At 37.4% G+C, this 20,692-nt stretch overlaps 1 protein-coding gene across 1 annotated transcript; it reads left to right on the forward strand.

Moving 5' to 3' along the window:
* Positions 1–1,596: 1,596 nt before the first annotated feature.
* LOC105380542 (STE20/SPS1-related proline-alanine-rich protein kinase) lies at positions 1,597–20,267 on the forward strand. Its single transcript, XM_048632596.1, has 10 exons — positions 1,597–1,788; positions 6,136–6,260; positions 6,608–6,846; positions 9,018–9,183; positions 11,050–11,197; positions 11,675–11,877; positions 13,506–13,677; positions 14,111–14,168; positions 14,682–14,892; positions 16,849–20,267. Exons 1-10 carry the CDS (start codon positions 1,707–1,709, stop codon positions 16,921–16,923), a joined length of 1,479 nt encoding a protein of 492 aa, XP_048488553.1. The 5' UTR covers positions 1,597–1,706; the 3' UTR covers positions 16,924–20,267.
* Positions 20,268–20,692: the final 425 nt, after the last annotated feature.

The following is a 20,692-nucleotide window of genomic DNA, read 5'->3' on the forward strand; positions in this document are numbered from 1 at the left end:
CAACTCAACTCAATAAATAAAAAAAATTTAGTTTTTATGTTAAGTGGGCCCAAAATCAACAATAATAAGGGTTCTGAAAAATAAATCAAAACCTCATTCCGATGTCCGTGTTAGATACGATGCACTTTACTCTGGTTATGAATCGTTGGATGACCTCAGTAAAATGCTCCAAGACCTCAACGGGTTCCCAACAGGTGGGCGTCAAGATCGACAAGACGAAAGTCATGGCCAATTCTCAGGTAGACCCATTTCCCGCCTGGTGCACGAGCCTACACCCTTTTCCTACATTGGAAGGAGACCCGTGCCCCACCAGTGGGGACGTCATGGGTTATGATGATGAAAAGTATATAAATAAGGTAGGTAAAGTTCGGCTTGACTTTGAAGTTACCTGCGATTATGCTTTTGTACCTTGTCAAACTAACGAACCACCTTCTTTCAAAGATTGACAGTTGGTTAGTATAGCGGGATGAGCGGGATAAAAAGTAGCGAGTTTAATCTAGGGTGTGAGCTTCCTAAAAAAATCCGTTTAGGCTCACTTGCGTAGACCTGGGTTAGCGAATTAACTCGGAGATATTTTTAACCCTGTACTTACTCCATGCAAGTTTGCGTGATAGAGTACACACATCGATATCAACTTCATATATCTTTTATAATAAGGATAAAGTAACTAGGACTAAGGCCCCCATTATTGTAAAGAAATCCCCAAACCAGTTAATTTTATTTAATATTTCAAGAGATTTTTATTAAGCACTTTTTACCCATGACAGCCTAGAAGTACTTAACACTAATGTTACTGCATTCCTTGGACACGGGCCACTCTCAAGCTGGATTCTTCTATTACCTTCTGCACGCGGAGTGCAAGTTTTTAAACCGTTCGAGTAGTGGCGAGTAAACGCCAATATGTCTATGATACAGGAGAGTCGCCACCTACCGGTGCACTCGTAGCACTAGCTCGGCTCGACACAAAGCCTTGATTTGAATTCACTGCTCGAACAAATATCAATCGCTTTAATCTCTATCTAAATCTCGAATATCATACATACACAAAAAAACCAGCGGCAGAATATTGCAGTTTTTCAGGCACCATCAAGGGAGTAAACTCTGAATAGACCCTAACATTTATTATTTACTTTTGTTGTTTTTTGACTATGGAAAATAAAACCGGTTCATAAACGTTTCTTAGTCGACCAAATAGCCACGAAGTACCGATTATAACTAACAGATGGCATTAGAAGCGCAACACTCACCAATAATCGTATGGTATGGAGTAGTTACCTAGCCAAGGAACATAAGTACATCTATTCTAACGAGAATTGGACAAAAGGAAATCAGAATGCAACATACCTACACAGATATACAGTCTATACCAAATTCGCAACGTTAAAGTTGGTCTTCTACCGGCGAAATGAGGATTTTTATCAAGCGTTAGTGATACGCTCAGAATATTAACAGCCCCGCGTGACTCGCGTCTACACAGAGTATTTCATTTCATTTTTACAGAATAAATAATATATCAGTAAACATTTGTGAATCTTGACACATTTGACGTTTATCTGTCATTATTTTGTGAGTTCTTGGCAGTGGCATTGTCATTTTGTCATTTTGTCGCATTTCGTTTCGTTCGGCGACTTTCAGCGGCAGCGTCGGCAGATGTTGTAGATTGGTTGGGTGAATTGGGGTATTTACTGGGAGTTTTTAAGTAAAAGATGGCTGCTCCAGCTGCTACGAGCGCTCCTGTGCCTCCATGGTCAAATAGCCAAGATGACTACGAATTACACGATGTTATTGGTAAGTTATTTTTACATTCTATTCATGGACATTTACCATTAACATAATGGCCAAACCTATTTACAAAATATTTTTCAAAGCAACCGAATACTATACCTAAGTTTGGTACCGTTTTTTAGACTTCTACTAAGGTACTTACTCTTTTTATTTGATGACCTAAATTATTACAGTTAGAACGTTGCAAGCTGGTCAATAATCAGTAACCTACTTTGATTTAAGTTTTTTGTTAGTGTGACAGTAGAATACTTAAGGGCCAGTTATCAATAACTAATTCAATGGCTTTTCTGTTAGAATTATATTCCAGAGCTACTATCCTGCTAGGATTTATTGTAAGGGTTTTCCAGATCTAAGGTGCAGGTTGGTTATCCCGAAAAGTTTTTGGGTGAGTTGGATACATGTTCGTATTTTGTCAATTTATGAGGACTGGTCGGGTTATTTTGATTTGTGTAAGGACGCTTTGTATACTTGAATATACTACCTAAAACTCTGTTTAACAATCTTATCTAAATACCCACGGAATTCGTGGATATTTTAGTTTTAAAAGCTGATATTTTTTTCTTTACACGAGGGTAATTCCAATTGAATGCATGTTATTCCGAATGACATTTAAAATTAGTTTTAGGTAATTTAAGCTAAAGGACCATATGTATTTTTCGATCAGCTATAACCTCGCAAAAACCTATTTCAAAATATGGCCTGGAACTGCCCAGAAGTCTTATACACATTTATATGATATTTCTAATTTGCAATTACCCGATCCATAGAATTTCATAATAAAATGTTCCAACATTCGGAATTATCCGAATTATGGAAAATACAAAAATAAGAGCTAGGGTTTTTAAACTTAAGTTGGCATCAAGGTGAATGGTTCCATGGTTCAAAGTATGGCTGCGTTTGGAAGAAATCGGTAAAAATCGGAATTACCCGAAATTCGGCATTACCCACCTGCACCTTAACTCATTTTAGGTTAGTGGAATTTAATTGAAAACTAGTACAATCAAGATTTCTTCATAAAAAGTTAATATGAAAGCTGTGCTGATGCCACTGTCAGCTTTAACCAAACCCAGCAGTTAAAGCTGATTGTAGATGAGACAATACATTTTTACTGTCACGGAAATCTATCCGTTAATATTATGAAGAGGAAAGATTTGTATGTTGTTACACTTTCATGCAGGAAGCTGAAATTGGAACTTTACTTTTTATCCGGGAATTTGCTTGGGATAACTTTTTAAGGCTAAGTTAAGCTCAACAAATAAGCAGTAGCAAGAATCTATTGCTTTTTAAGAGCAACCTAATAAGTGTTGTTTGAGCCATTACAAACATGCAAACTTGCAATCGCACTTTAAAGTATGTCAGAATGTGAACTTAAGTGCGAGTGTAACCAAAGATGTTCAAGTATAGCCAAGCATTATTTTATGGGAGCCAAGTTGTCTCATAATAATTTATTATCAATTTTAAACCATATTTGAATACAGTTTTGATTTCACTTAAAATAATTTCTATCGAGAATTCCTAAATAAAATCTGGCATGACTAATAAATTTAAAATTAAGTAACAAGATGCCCCCCAACAATCTTTCAAACTTCACCTTTTTATTATATAAAAAAAATAAAATAAAATAAAATAAAATATTTTTAATTCAGATAATAAAATCCATATTGACAGTTTAGATTAAAATTAAAATTATAAAAACACTCATTAAATACATGCACCAGATCAGAAATAGAATAAAATACAATAAAATTACCAAACAATCAAAACAGAATGATTAAATTAAATTAATTATTAAATTATTATTGTCAATTACTTAAATTAAACTAAATATCCAAAATAAACTAAATGACTCTTCTTATTAAAGTTTTCCATAGTGAGGAGGCCATATCCACTACTGTATTCAGAATGGTGTTGGGACTGTTCCGCACTCTGTTTATCAGGGATGTGGTTTTTTTGCGCATAACAGCATGGAAGCCGTCGGTGTAGTTAAGTGCAAACATTCCTGATGCGCTACAGTAGCGAGGTAGTCCCAACAGCATTCTGAATATATTGTTGTACTGGATACGCAGGGTATCCAGCGATTTTTTGGTATGATCAACCCACAGACTTCCCGTGTAAAAGCTCTGACAGTAAGCTTTAAACAACGATATTTTCACTTCTGTGTTACAACGGTGAAATCTGCGGGCAAGCATATTACCTCTGATCGCCAGAGCCCTGCGCTCCCTCTCGATGTCAATATCGTCATTGAGCTCATCATTCAGCCAGTGTCCCAAGTATTTGCACTGCGACACCCTTTTCACATCAATTTTATTTAACTGGATGTTGAGAGTGTTCTCGGGAGACTTAGCTGCAGACTTAAAAATAATGTATTCACATTTCTTAACGTTGTAAGTGAGACCGTGAGAGGCAGAGTACGACTCGCAGACCGCCAAAAGCTCCCTGAGTCCACGGGCCGATGGGCTCAGCAGCACCATATCATCGGCGTAGCTTAGGTTATTGACGCGAACGCCCCCAACGCTACAGCCAGACCTGGTGCTGCTCAGCTTCACTATGAGGTCGTTGACATACACGTTGAAAAGCTTGGGAGACGTCAGTCCCCCCTGTCTTACCCCGCATTCCAACGTATATGGCTCAGACAGTGCACCAGCCCACCTTACCAGGTTTGACTGGTTAGAATACCAGTACCGGAATAGGTTCAGCACTTCCACCGGTACACCCCTGTCCCCCAGCTTCCCCCAAAGTACATCATATGACACAAGGTCAAAGGCCTTGGAGAGATCCAGGAAACAGGCGTACACCGGTGTTTTACGAGCAGTGTAGTACCGGACAGTATGCTTGAGACTCAATATCGCGCTTTCAGTAGAGAGTCCGGGTCTAAAACCGAACTGCGCATCGTGTAGGTTCAGATATGGGTCTAAACAAGAATCAAGCAGACTGTCCAGCACTTTGGCAACGGTGGTCGCGAGAGAGATTGGCCGATAGTTCCCTCTATCAGTGATATCTCCCGTACGGTTTTTCACAATGGGCACAACCAGTGTTCTCATTAGTTTATGAGGTAAGTATGAATGACTCATACACATTGTGAAAAACATCGCGAGTATCCTGGGAAGGTGAACACCGGCAAACTTCAAGTGCTCCACACTCAGCCCATCATGGCCAGGGGACTTACCACCAGTCATCTTCCTGAGTACATGCCTGATCTGCGCTGCAGTGAAGCGTGTATACGGCAGCTCCTCCACTCCACAGCTCTGATGTGTGTCGCACACGGATGATGCTGAGGGGCCGAGCGGAGAGTGTACTTGAAAGTGAGACCTGAATAGATCAGCAATGGCAGCAGGATCACTTCTGCCGTCCACACACGCCGCAAGACCAGGCCTGACATCCAACTTTTTTGTAGCCTTCCAGAATTTCCCAAACCTTTTCGCATGTCTGTGGTCAGCCAATACGTTCATTTTAAGTTGGTCCTGGTTGTTTTGACACCACCTAAGACGACTTTTGAACCTTTTCCTCGACTCAGACATGCTTATAAATACGGGGCCCCTGGTAGGTCTCCTACACAGTACCCAAGTTTCAAAGTCACGCCTGGCCTCTTGGTGTGCTTCGCGAACATGCCTATTCCAGCCACACAAGTGTTTCGCCTTCTTAGGTCTGCTGCTCAACTCCCCACTCGACCTCTCAGCCGCATCACTTAGTATGTGGATCAGTTTATCATACATCCCATCCAGCACAGACCTATGACTATCGGAGCCACATAGACCACGGCTGCACTCAGTAAACTCAGGCGGAAAGTCAATATCCCTTAACCTAGTGTTGCACAAGAGGTGGTACGTATTGGTCTGAGACTCATTTCTTTCCCCCCATATAACTGAGTCGCGATAGACTGTGCGAGTATTTATTTTCGGCCTTACTACGGACAGATTACATTTCATAAATAATGGGAGGTGATCTGACACAAAAACATCCTATATTGTTATATATTATTATTTAAGTACAAATTTATAGTACATATCTTAATGCTGTACAAATATATATAGCAAAAACTTGTGCTGTTAAAATATTTTTTATGACATAATTGTACCTACATAATACTATCACATTCTGAATGGTTGCAATCAAGTGACCTAGTGTGATGCAGGAACTTAAAAAACACACAGCAATCAATAATATTGTTTAATATATCTACATAATAAACTATAAATTATGTATATACAGTAAATTAATGGAAAAAAGAAACAAAGAAATGGTGGCCAGTATTAGTAATTGCAGAGTTCATTATAACAAAGGCTTTCAGGTCACATGATCTATAATGTATAGTTGTAAAGTGCCATCTAATAACTGTTACATTTTTAATAGGCATGGGAGCAACTGCAGTTGTCTTCCGGGCATTTTGTAAGCCGCGGCAGGAGAAGTGTGCCATCAAGAGGATCAATTTGGAAAAGTGGAACACGTCCATGGAAGAACTGCTCAAGGAGATTCAGGTATGTTTTTGTAATTTATGCAATATTATCATCATCAGCCTATGACAGTTCCGTTCCAAAGTATGTCACTGGATGCGATCTATAGCTTTCATCATCAACGAATATGTAGGTACATATATACCATTTGATACAATACAATGTTCATATATATGGTACTCATTTGATACATTGTTTAATTAATAATAAATGTTATCGTTTTCATTATACCATCCCTAGTCCCTACATGGGGCCCTACATCCGTCCACAGCCCAACCTGACAAATATAGTTAGGCTTTTACAAAAAGGGTAAGAAAAAAGAGGGTAACGCATGGTTAAAAGTACATATTTAACAAAAAAAAATGTTGTAGGCTATGTCAAGCTGCAACCACGAGAATGTAGTGACGTACTACACCAGCTTTGTGGTCCACGATGAGCTATGGCTGGTTCTCAAGCTGCTGGAAGGGGGCAGCCTTCTTGACGTCATCAAGCACAAGATGAAAGTCACCAACTGCAAGAATGGCGTGTTTGACGAGGCGACCATCGCGACCGTACTCAAGGAAGTACTCAAGGGACTCGAGTACTTCCACAGCAATGGCCAAATACACAGGTATGTTGTTGAAACCGTAGATGTAGAACATTCAGTTACATGCGTAGCTTTATAATGTTGTACCTTGTCCAACTCAGGAACTACCTACATGGTAAACCTGATGGTTTGTTAGTTTTACCAGCTGCCTTAATTTGGTGGTTTTAGCAATAGTGATAGCATTAATCATGCTACGATTTTTTTAAATATGTATTATTGTGACAAATATTACTCAAATTTAAGCAGCCAGATTCAGACTACAGTAACAAAAGTGTAAGATAGCTACTTATTATAGCTGACCGTACTACTTTTGGGTATTTGAATGCAAATACATGGAAGTCAAATGCTGTATGGTAGAGTTTTGTACTATGTTTTGTATTGTAGCTTTTGCACGCGAACTAAGAGCTGTTGCGCTAATCACGACTCTCTGTCGTTGCATTACACGTGTCGATTGCATGACAGCAATCTAAAACTTCGACTTTCGTCTAGCCAGAGTGCCCCCCTGTGCCGTACCTACGTATTTACTTATGTAGGTTACCACGGCACGGGTAAGAAGCACTTGGTTCTAAATCTATATTTTGTTGTCTTGTACCTAATTCAACTTTTGCAACCAAATATTCAAATTTGCGTTATTTTCAAATGCGATGCGAAAGCGATTATCTTTGTTGCCTAACAATAGTGGTTTCATGCGTCACTATTTGCTGACGAATGACAAAATAGGTGTATGATGTGCTAGCAAATATGTTAAAATTTATACCTGTTTTTTTGTTATGCTCTCGTTTAAATTTGTTTGTTCTGGAATAAACGTACCTATATACAAAGTATCGCCATTCTGATCTAAGGCGTACAATATAATTTGACACCTCCATAATAATAGACGGCGAATGAAAATGTAGTACAGTCAGCTAAAGAGATATGTGTCTTTATGTCACCCCAGCGCATACAGTTTGATCCTGAGACGCATGGGTGAAAGATCATTTAAATACTATTTTGTCGATAGGCAAACCATCTCTTTAATTTAATCCCCGAATTCAAAGAGCTTTCCACTTCAAAATAGGTTTAAAATTGACGTTGTGACACAGTTTTTATATACGAATTTCATATTTTTTACTGACTTAAAGAATATTATAATATTCAATATTGCACATTGTTTCTTTTGAAACCTACTTAGGTTTCGAATTTCTAATATTAATGTGCAGAGTTTACTGAAAGAGAATACTTCTGCGTAGTTTGAGACAATTCTCTTTATAAGGAAGGTCATTATATTATGCCAACACTTGATTTTGTATTATTAGAGGTACCTATATAGGTAGGCAAGTACCTTCTTATTTTTGTATGTTGTCCCAGGATATCGAGATGCAATTTAAAATGTATTGTGTCGAATGCAACGGCAATAATAATAATATAGGTATACTAAAATAATTTATATTTTTAAAGATGAAGCGAATTACTGTTTGTTTTTGCGAACTACCAATCTATTCTATTCTCTGTGGGGGTCTAAGTACCTGCACCTGGCTCTCTAGAGTGGAACCGTTGTGCATATCCCCAAGGTCTAAACTGCCTCTGTCTGAACTACCAATCTTTGTTATATATAAAATTATACATAATACTATGGATACAATCGTGTATGATAGTATGTTAATTTATTTTATGTGAATTAATTTTAACTTAGGGTATAGGTACTTACCCAACACTTATTTAAATGTAGCAGGTACCTAAATTGGACCTTTTCAGTTTATCAGGTAAATTATGCTCGCGCCTATGTAAAATTTATGAATATAATTATATTATAATGAGCTGCGAATGATATGGGCTTAAACTATTTCCATCATACCTACATTTGTAATAAAAAAACTGGGTTTTATTCTTCATATGAAAAGCACCAAAGGGACAATTGCACCAATTTACTCCTGAACGGAAAAAGCTAGCTTAATGACGCCGTCGCATATTAAAGTACTTTTTATGGCGCACTAGAATATTAGCAACTAAAAAGTAATACTTTAACCCTTTTTTATTAAATATAAAAAAATGGGGTTATTTGGTGACCACATTTTGTAAGTGGAAGAGTTTATACCTTACGAGTGTACATTTTAATAACGTACATATTTAGGTACGATCTTAATTACATTTAGGTGCATGTTAATAACATTACTAAGCGTAGTACCTAAGTAAAAATCAGTACCACTGTCTTCCAGGGACATCAAAGCGGGTAACATTCTGCTAGGGGAGGACGGGACGGTGCAGATAGCCGACTTCGGCGTGTCCGCGTGGCTCGCCACCGGCCGCGACATGTCTCGGCAGAAGGTGCGCCACACCTTCGTCGGCACCCCGTGCTGGATGGCTCCCGAAGTCATGGAACAAGTAAGTGGCATCGTTCTGCTAGTTGTAAGCCCCTTTGGTTGGGACGTCGTAGCGTCGTTGTTGTCATATATTTATGTCTTATGAGCCGATGACTGTTTCTATGGGATGCCGTCGCATGACATCGCAATGCGCCAATGGGGCCTCTCCGTTAGGGTCCAGTGATGCGACGCCTGTGTGCGGGTGTCTGCAAGTCCATATAAGAAACCCTCACAGACTCGCGCCACGCTGGACGGCATGCGAATTGATGTTGAACCTGTGGAATACCGTGTACCACCCGGCGGCAGAATAGCGTCGCCATCCCGCCCGCTCTTGCTATGTGGTGGAGCCCTCAACATACAATACAGACGCAGAAATGACGAGCCAGAGCACCATGAGAGCGCAAACCCAGGGTGCTCCAGGGAGGTCGCTCTATAATGGTTACGCAATCGGCACGCTTATTACAACCATATACGTGAACATTTTGGTTCGTTCGTCGATTCGTCGATTGAGTCGATTTAGAGAGTGACCCCCCTGATTGTTATATTATGTATAATACATGTGCCAATCGCATGTCCGTTCTCCGAAACTTCATATTTCGTGTTGCAAAAGTACCTAACCCAATATCTGTATCTAATTACGTTAACGTTGACTTAGTTAAAAACAGCGTTTTAAAATTATTATTAGCATTACGTAGAAGCGGCTAAATATTCTTCAATACACCTACATTTTAGGTATGAGATATAAGTAGTATGTACGTCTGCCGAATAAGCATTGGATTCGTCGAACCAAAAACCTTTTTTGTAAACATGACTACGATGCTGAAATTTGATGTGTGAGTAATTCGATGCAATATTATAAACATCATAGGTACTTAAAATGTATTGGAAAGTTTAGTTTCGTAACTTATCAGATATGCTCACGAATATGACTAAGTAATAACTGGGGTACTTATAGTCTGAGTAGTCTGACACGCAGACTTGTGTGGGCGCTTATTAATATTCTATCGATTTGTCGTCGAAAGTGCACTTACGTAGCTTTCCTCGATGTACTTACATTAAATACCTCCCTTCTGAGAATAATAATTGAACGTAAATGCGAGCGCCATACCTACCTCCTGTGATTATTTATTGTAATTGGATTCCTTTGAACATGTTGATAACTTGATAGCTCTATTAGTGCCTTCATCATATTACACCGGCGTACCTTACCTACAGTAATAGACTACTTTGTTCAATATTCTTCGCCGAAGGTAGAGATTATCTTTCCCTTTGTAGTTTAGACACAAAAGCTTATTTATGTTCAACAAAGACATAAAGCACAATAGATACACAATAGATACAAATTTCACAAATAAACTATCGCGGATCAATATGTTCTACATGTTTATCTCACAACAAGAATATCAAATTCAGACACATTAAATACTGAGTGAGATAAACCACCATATAATTATGTACATCATTGAGATTTCTATAGTTCTTCTCAAACCATACCTTTTCAGATTCAGGGCCTTCAGGGGCCAATAGACTTTTTACCTTCTTAGCGTGTCGGTAACAAAACCTGATTTTGTCTATAAAAGGATAGCGGCAGGCGACTGACCAAATTCTGATTAGCTAGTTTGTTTACTGCCCAGGGTGTACCGGACGTGCATAAAGTACTGTAGCTACGTCACTCGGGGATGCTCCTTTAGGCTGTTTTTAACAGAATGCGAACTTGATCACACGCTCGGGATTGCCCCGCACGCGTTCATACCAGTATTCATTGTAACGTATGGAATATGCGCGGGCGTGATGAAATCGGCATGCTATTAAAAACAACCTTAGAGTTTTCTACATTTATAGGTACTGTATGCTCAACTTATGTATAATATTTTATTATATTTTTCAGGATCACGGCTACGACTTCAAGGCTGATATTTGGTCGTTCGGCATCACGGCCATAGAGATGGCCACCGGCACTGCACCATACCACAAGTATCCCCCGATGAAGGTTCTCATGCTGACGCTACAGAAAGACCCTCCTACCCTAGACACAGGTTAGTATGATGTCTGTTACTATAGAATAGATTGGTGTTTTATATACAGGGCGGAAAAGTGGTAGGTATGTATTGAGTACTAATGAGCCATGTAAACTGCTAGTGCGCATCGTAACGTAAGCAAAAATGATTAAGTATTAACAACAACTTGTATCCACGACTTCTAATAATGAAAATTGGTGATAGTTATATAAATTTGAGCGCAGTAGAGTTTTACGTGGCATGTATAGGTACTGTAAATTAAATAAAAAATTAACACTACTGAAAAGTTAACGTCCATTTGTATCTTTTTAGATAGATAGATAGAATATTCTACACATATTTACAAATGTTTATAAATAAACTTACATAACTTAAATACTAACACAACATATGAACAAAAATGGCGGCCTTATTGCTAGCGATTGTTTCAAGACAACCTTAGGGTGGAAGGATATTTATGATCTTTTTATTGACTTCCTTCATCTCATCTTTCAGGTGCGGAAGACAAGGAGCAGTACAAAGCTTACGGCAAGACGTTCAGGAAGATGATCATAGATTGTCTCCAGAAGGACCCCACGAAGCGTCCCACCGCTACTGAGCTGCTGAAACACCCGTTCTACAAGAAGGCCAAAGACAGAAAGTACTTAACGCACACGCTGGTCGCTATTGGGCCCAGTCTGGAAACCAGGGCTCATAAGGTAACAGTGAAGAACATTGGCGCCTGAATTTTATTAGGTTGTAGCAGATGATAAGTTGTTGAACGACGCTATCTGCCAAATGAAATCCATGGAAATATACAGAAAAAAGATAATGTTTTTTGTTTTCCGAAATAGCTAATTTAGCTTACTTAACCTAAAGTCGTTTGCAATAGAAACCAACAATCATGTAAACAAATATGGCGGACTGACATTGACAGCGTATTGTTTATGCCCATAGTGATGTCATAGTGTTCTAATTAGATTAAATATATAAGCCATAGACTATAAAATAAAACTGATTATATATAAAAAAAACCGGCCAAGTGCGAGTCGGGCTCGCGCACAAAGGGTTCCGTAGCAGCAATTACAGTTAAATCAACCTATCTCAAAAACTATAAGAGATACTTTGATCAAACCAAAAATCGTTGAAAGAGTTAATTAGCATGCATCACCTCTATTTTTTTTAGAATTTTATACCCCGTAGTTATAAAAATAGAGGGGGGGGGGACATACTTTTTACGACTTTGAGAGCTGATATCTCAAAAACTGTTCACTTTAAGAAAAATGTTTTTTAGAAAACTTTATATCATTTTAAAAGACCTTTCCATTGATACCCCACACGGGTATGTACATCGAAAAAAAAAAATTTCATCCCTCAGTTACATGTATGGGGGGCCCCACCCCCAATTCTTTTTTTTACTATTTAGTGTCATATTTTTGTAGCGGTTCATACAACACATATTCCCATCAAATTTCATCACTGTAGTACTTATAGTTTCCGAGTAAATCGGCTGTGACAGACGGACAGACGGACATGACGAAACTATAAGGGTTCCGTTTTTGCCATTTTGGCTACGGAACCCTAAAAAGTGTTTATTAAAACAAATTTAAATCTTCGTCTTCGTCATCATCACTATCAGAAGTGTCGCCGGTGACCGTAATTATAAATGGAACCACTATGTCATCGCTTGCCATGTCTAAAATGCCGTCGAGCTTTTTCATTTCTTCCTCTTCCTTTTTTCGTTTTGGTTAATTATATTAAGCTCTTGAATTTTTTTTTAATTGTATTCAAATAATATTAAATTAAAATAATTTATTAAATTAAAAATAAAAGATAACTTCAGATTACGAACAACACTAACTTTTCAATGACTTATAGAGTTCGATGAGTAAAAAACTAAGATGACAGCTTGTCAAATACTTCGAAATTTTTACGTTGCAAATGTTTTAACAAATTTAACTTATAAATACAAGTTAAATCGTGTTGAAGATAATGTGAAAACAATGGTGTGTTCGTTGAAATCAGACTATGTTCATAAATTGATCGAAAATGTATGTGATTACGGAGTAATCGTGACAATTTGGTTTGTTTACATGATTGCTGGTTTCCATTGCAAACCACTATATACATATGTCCTCAATAAGTCTGCTATCGTCCATTGGTGGACGTAGGCCTCCTCCAAGCCGCAACGTAACACTCAGTCATTGACCATCCTCACCTCACCTACCTTTGAAGTTGGCCGGCTGGGTGGCCTCGCGCGGTCGCCTGTTCTCTTCGTTCAATTCAAAGGAAATTTTCCCCCCCTTTAATCGGTCCTTCAGCCTTCTAAACATACACAAATTGACAGGCAAGCAAAAGGCAGCCGGGCACGTCGGGCCGCCTGCACCGCACGGTGACCGGCGAATGGGTGTGGAGCGAGGAGGAGGAGGAGCGGGCCGAGGACCAACCGGCGTCCGACGAGGAGCCGGCCGACGAGCACCGGCCAATGAACGAGCTGCAGCGCGCTGACTCGTCAGCTAGTGAAGATGTGAGTGCTGTTGAACTAGTGCAAAACTGGTTGAGAGATTTTGTTTTCAAAGGGTGGCCACCGTCTTTTTAAAATGTGATTAATGATAGATAGTTTTCTAAGCTATGCGCGAAAACACCGCATTTTCGCGCATAGCTTAGAAAACTGTATCGGGTACATCCCTATACAGTCAGATACTTGTTTTAGAGAAAGATACAGTATAATTAATGTATAATACACGGCAGGACCAAGAAAGTTTCCACTGTTAAAGTTCGCACTAGTAAGAAGCTAGTGTAGATACGTGTGATATTGGTGACAGCCCTAATCACGACTTCTGTAACACTTTTTCGCGTCTATAGAACCCTGAAGAATGATAATTTGTACACCGACTAATATTTATGTTTCTGTGTTTCAGGAGAAAGACGACCGCTTTGAGCAGCGGCCAGTTTCCGGGGGATTGAGCGAAGATATGCCGGAGGTCATCAATCTGGTGTTACGTATGCGGTAAGTTAAAAGTTGTTTGATCAATTATTTACGACATATTCAGATTCAATAAAATGCTGACATTGCCTCGGCCGAGCTTTTAGCTAACGGTTACCTCAAGATCTAAAATAAACAGCCGCAGAACTTCAGGATAAAAGGCATGTGAGTCCCTGTTACTAAAAGAAAATCCTAACGGAAACCCATATTTTGTTGAAATTGTGCATCTAAAATTGTAACGCTACTCATATTAGTATCAGATTCATTAGTGTTCCGTCCCGGAGTGGCATTTACGCACCCAGACGGTATCTTTCCTTCCCTCATTCACCCCCTTGTTTATTTACATACATACATAATGTTTAGGACTGTAATCCCCGAGGTGGTAATCAGAAGTGACTAACAAGCGAGACACCCGCTTTTCGCTGTACATTCGCATCATGTAACATTGCTATACTCTCCTAGGTCGTGAAGTCGCGAGCCGTATATTTATTGATTATACTCATATATTACATAATTATATACATATTTTGCTCACAGAAACGCCCGCCGTGAACTCAACGACATCCGCTTCGAGTACATAACCGGCAAGGACACGGCCGAGGGTATAGCCGCAGAACTCGTCGGAGCCGGGCTGGTGGACGGCGCGGACTCGGCCGCCATCGCCGCCAACCTCGACAAGCTCATCGCCAGCTACCACGTCGAGCCCAAGCCGGAGGGCGGCCCGTGCAAGGCTGTCACTTTCCATTTGGTAAGTAATTAATAATTTAACTGTTTATTGCAGAAATGTAGGATACTAGCTGTTTCGGCGAGCTTCGCTGAGCCTTAAGAAGTTTTCCCGTGGGAATTCCGCGATAAAAGTAGCCTATGTGTTAATCCAGGGTGTCAGCTAACACAATACCAAATTTCATTTAAATCGGTTCAGCAGTTTTGACGTTAAGAAGTAACAATCATACACACATACTGTCAAACTTTCTCATTTATAATATTAGTAAGATAAATGTTCAAAAAGCTTAATGCTAAAAGCATTTTCCACCATCCAACCTACAGGAGGTACAGTTCCCATATTAATAATGCGCATGCAAATCTTCGCAAACTGTCGTATTCCCGGAAACACCCGAATCTAGCCTTAAACAATGCACTTGGATTTTGCACCTTGATTGAAAGAAATAGGAGTCAATGTCATGTGTACATAATAGAAAACAATTCGGGCTGTCGGCGGCTGTCACCAATCAGTCAAAGGTCCTTCAGTTCTTGTCAGTCAGTTATGTGGAATTATATATGTATAGAGCTGTTATTTACACATCGTTCTTGGTTTTTTTTATCAAATGTGAATTTAATTTCCACTTCAATAAAATTATTTTTGATGACGCCTTATTACGAAACAAGTTAAAGAATAAAATATATGTCACATTGATAGACTTGAGAGCGGTGGTAGCTCAGTCGGGTGAGCGCCCGCTTCTCAATCAAGAGATGCGGGTTCGAATTATAATATTATGAATTATCGAATCATATTTCGTTACTGATAAATCAATATCTCTTTTAGCACCAAATACATAATTCTACTAAAATTGCATTAAGAAAATGCACTTAACCATTCTAAATATAGTCGTTTGCAATAGAATCCAACAATCATGTAAACAAATATGGCGGACTGACATTGACAGCGTATTGTTTATGCCCATAGTGATGTCATAGTGTTCTAATTAGATTAAATATATAAGCCATAGACTATAAAATAAAACTGATTAAAAATAAAAAAAAGTGTTTATTAAAACAAATTTAAATCTTCGTCTTCTTTATCATCACTATCAGAAGTGTCGCCGGTGACCGTAATTATAAATGGAACCACTGTGTCATCGCTTGCCGTGTCTAAAATGCCGTCGAGCTTTTTCATTTCTTCCTCTTCCTTTTTTCGTTTTAGTTAATTATATTAAGCTCATGAAAATTATTTTTTATTGTATTGAAATAATATTAAATTAAAATAAAAAATTAAAAGATAACTTCGGATTACGAACAACACTAACTTTTCAATGACTTATAGAGTTCGATGAGTAAAAAACTAAGATGACAGCTTGTCAAATACTTCGAAATTTTTACGTTGCAAATGTTTTAACAAATTTAACTTATAAATACAAGTTAAATCGTGTTGAAGATAATGTGAAAACAATGGTGCGTTCGTTGAAATCAGACTATGTTCATAATTGATCGTCAAATGTATGTTAATACGGAGTAATCGTGACAATTTGGTTTGTTTACATGATTAATAATATAATAATAATAATAATAATAATAATGTATTTATTTCACAAAAAAGGTTACAGTAAACTTAAACTAACTTAACAGATATTAACAATTTTTGTGTTTAAAACTAGGTTACATGGTGAGGTTTTATAAAGTTAGTTGCTTGCTGAATTTATTTAATTTATTTACTTGATTGTTGGATTCTATTGCAAACGACTATACAAATAGTTTTCTAACGCTCGGGAAAAACGACCGTTGCCGAACAATGACGAAGATTTCTATGCGCATTATCAATTTTGGGGAACTGTACATGAATACTAGTTTTACGCACGTAAAGAATGAAAAAATATGAAAATTTGAGATGTATGATTGCAAAAGAGGTAGATTGGCTAACTGAGTCTCCTGCTCTATTTGATTTGGTTTGATTTTTTTTTATTACAATTGTACTTATTTTCTGTTTCAGAATTCCGCAGATCCAAGCCAACCATTTGATGACAAAGCTCTCATAGGCTTTGCCCAAATATCAATTGTTGACTGAACAAGACAGGGTTATTTTAAATTTACATTACCTATGCTAAATATTTATCTACACTTCGCGAAGGATAGGGTAACTTTTGTATTGATTTTTTATTTACTGTAGTATGGTTGCTGCTTACTTATCAATTAGATATGTTTTAATTATGATAGTTATTCAATAAAAAGCTAACTGATTTAAACAATCTACCTTATAATCATGAGCACTTCTCATATTTAAAAAATGCATTAAAAAGAGACAACGCTCTCTCTTTCAACTTATTCTATTCAGGATTTAGTAAACTTTTCAGGTAATCAAGCATGGTTTTTTTATTATTATTTTATACTTACCTTAGATGTACCGATTTCCGAATTGATGCGTCAGCAGTGACCATTAGCTATCGCCGGTTGGTAGCGCAATTTTAAACCTAGTAATTTTGTACAGTGTATTTATTTTAATTTAATAGAGGCATGTATTAAAGTGACAATAAATGAATCTCATCTGGTGTGAAAAGTTTGTAGCGTATTGAGGAAATGGCCGAATTAGGAAATTGTTTATACAAATTGTACTTATATTTTTTACATATTAATTATGTTGATTGTATTTTAAAGTATGTGAAGTAAAGTCAACCACTGTTTGGCTGGATACCATGAAAAGACAAATTAATACCTTAAAATGTAAGTGGTTGACTTTAGACAAACATGTACACTTTATAGTACAATGGGTGCCCTTATTCCGTGCCCCTTACTGTATTTGTCCTAATGCTTAGCTTAGTCTATTAAAATATACATGATTTTACTCCTAATGTGGTGCTACAGAATTAACCATTTCGGTATTATGAAGTAGTACACCGTTACTTTATAATCAAAATAGTATTCTTATTATTAACGTACTTACTCTCGGTACATTAAGTACTATAAGCGTTATTATGTTCTTAATTTTATATCGTGCTTCTAGTATCAATGTATTTGTTATAGCTAGGTATATAAATGATGTGCATTTAGATTTCATTGTTGTATACAGTTTTAGATGTTTCTAACTGTTCCCTTGGGAGGGTGGCCTACGTCAGAGGTGACTTTCAGACACAGACTATATAACCTGATAGGCGGCACTTTGGCAGAGAACTGCGTTCGCCAAAATTATGCTTTATTTAGCATACAAAGCCCCTGCTGTCAAGTAGACTAGATAGTTAAAAAAAATTATGCCATTGAACGTTCCAATGAAAACAAAATATCCTCTCCCCGTAGTCCAAGTAAAATTATAGCATGTGTTTTTACGGTGAAGGAAACAATCGTGAGGAAATCTGCCCATCTAGATGTGTGAACCCACCTACCCGCAATGGACCAGCGTGGTGGGAAATGTTCCAAGCTTAGGAAAGCAGTTTAGACCTTAGGGTTTGCAAAAACGTTCCAATAGATAGAGCCAGGTGCAGTCAGGCACTAAACACCCTTGCAGATACCTACCTAATAAGAAAAGATAAAATAAACTCCCGGAACTTATTACTTTTAGGGATTAGATTTTCACACTGAACTGAATCTATGCGTTGTCTTTTAGGCTATATGGTCTGTGTTTCCAGGCCACCTTCACACTATTTGCTTAAATTTTAAGATTCGTCTCGATTTGGCTCACATTTTGTCACTGACGATGGTTTTAGGTCCCATAACCTCGACTTCTTGTATATCTAACACAGGTTTTGATAGATTCTGTAAACTATGAAAGGTTTATGTTTTTCTGGCATACAAAGTGGCGCTTTTAGCGAAAACTTTCAAGTTACTATCAAATATTTATGATCTGTACAAAGGGTCTCAACTGAGTGAGCAGAGTTTCTGTGACTAAGGAGTGTCACAGTCAGCAGCACATAGTGAGCACTAATCGGAACGAGATCTTATTGTACCACGGGATAGGTTGTAAGCCGTATCGCCGTTTTAGAACGAGTACAATGTAAAATAAGTGGGTACAAATGTAGAATGTATATGTGGAGGTTTTCTCTCGGTGGTTTACATCAACGTCGGAGAAATCTTATAAATTGTACTTAAATTCCAAAGAAATTATTGATCATATTGTGGCATGAACTTACGGCAAATAGTTTAAAATCTGTTTTATCGTTATGAGTCGAATTAAACGTACGTAATATTATATACTTAAATAGGTATTACCTATATTTTCCCTTTATGTTTTAAGGACTGTTTACTATGTTAAATTTTCATGATAATTATATTATGAATGATTTAATTCCCATATTTATAGAGTTTAAAGTAGATCACTAAATGTTCCTATAAATACGTTACTTGTTTATGTTAACTAGTAGTTTACTACTGTGTGACTATGTACAACATTTTATTTTGGTCTTATGTGACTTAATAACATTAATATACAACTACTTACACGTAAACCTTGATACTTTTTCAAGGGTTTTAAATCAAATTAAAATAAATTACAAGCTTTGATGAAGTATTAAAATTTAACCCCGTATTTATAGAACTAACATAAATCGAGAAACCGAGTTTTACTCTTTGTGTCACTTGAAAATATGAAAATCGTGTACTATGCACCAATTTCAAACCATTAATTGTATTGGTGTATTGTCCTATGAATGGGGGTTAGTGTATGATATTACTTAAATTGTATTGCACTCATTTCTGTATTCAAAGTAAGTATGTGTAAGTCGATAGACATCGTTTTATTAAGATTCTTTATATACAGTGTAATATTTAGGGCAAAACTACTTCAGCGAGTAGTCGCATTTAAAAAATATATTCCTATAATTACGTGTTAATAGTTAATTATGTTTTTTTTAAAACAACTATACGATCTACCGCGACACTGTCTAGCTCGTGCCTTCGCAATAATATGAAAATACCGTAATACGTATTTTATATGATTTTACCCTAAGATGTCAGCTAATTGATAATTTTGTAGTCTAAATATTTCGCCAAAACAAAACTGAACAATCCATTGCACAGCCACAAATCAATCGCAATAATCAAACTACTGCGACAGGTATAATTGATAAGTTAGTGAAACATGGTATAAAGCTTAATTACTTATGTTGTGATGACGAAATAATTATGAAGTTTCAGACAGATCAAGATTAAAGGTTACAAAAAAGCACTACCTTGGTTCTTTAACATGCAACCCTAAGGGCCAACCCACACGTAGTAGGAACCACAACCACACGAAATCGAAATCTTGCGTATAGTCAAACAGTGTCTTCGAGGGTATAGTATCACATGTTTTTGTAGTTATGCGTTATGTTTACGACAAGACTGTCTATGTCATCTCTATGTCAAGTTATAGGTGTCGCTGACAGTTGCGTTGTGTTACTATTTCGTCAGTATCACACAAGCGGTCGATAATGACTGCTAAATGTGGTAGGTATAGTGCCACAAACTTATCTGTTCCGGTGAGAGCGAACTAAATTGGTCCATTTAATCTATGTCAATATGAAATTCATTTAGTAAGTAATGAGGTATGGACCAATTTAGTTCGCTCTCACCGGAACAGATAAGTTTGTGGCACTATACATGTAAATAGAATTATTCATTTTAAATAAAACATATTATACGCCCGACCACGTGGTGTGGTTGTGTTATGGTACCTGTGGATTGGCCCTAACGGTAAATGACCTTGGTAGCGTATCCGAAATGTTTTGAAGGTATCAAATAAAAAAATATTTTAGATCTTCTTTTTCAAATTAAATAACTCAGTGCTAAAATTAAAATCTGCCCTTCAGAATCAAGAGCAAAAATTTGCTAATTTTAAGAAAGTATAATTGTACTTGTAAAAATAATTA

The sequence above is a fragment of the Plutella xylostella genome, chromosome Z, assembly GCF_932276165.1.
Source record: "Plutella xylostella chromosome Z, ilPluXylo3.1, whole genome shotgun sequence".
In the NCBI taxonomy this organism is placed as follows: Eukaryota; Metazoa; Arthropoda; class Insecta; order Lepidoptera; family Plutellidae; genus Plutella; species Plutella xylostella.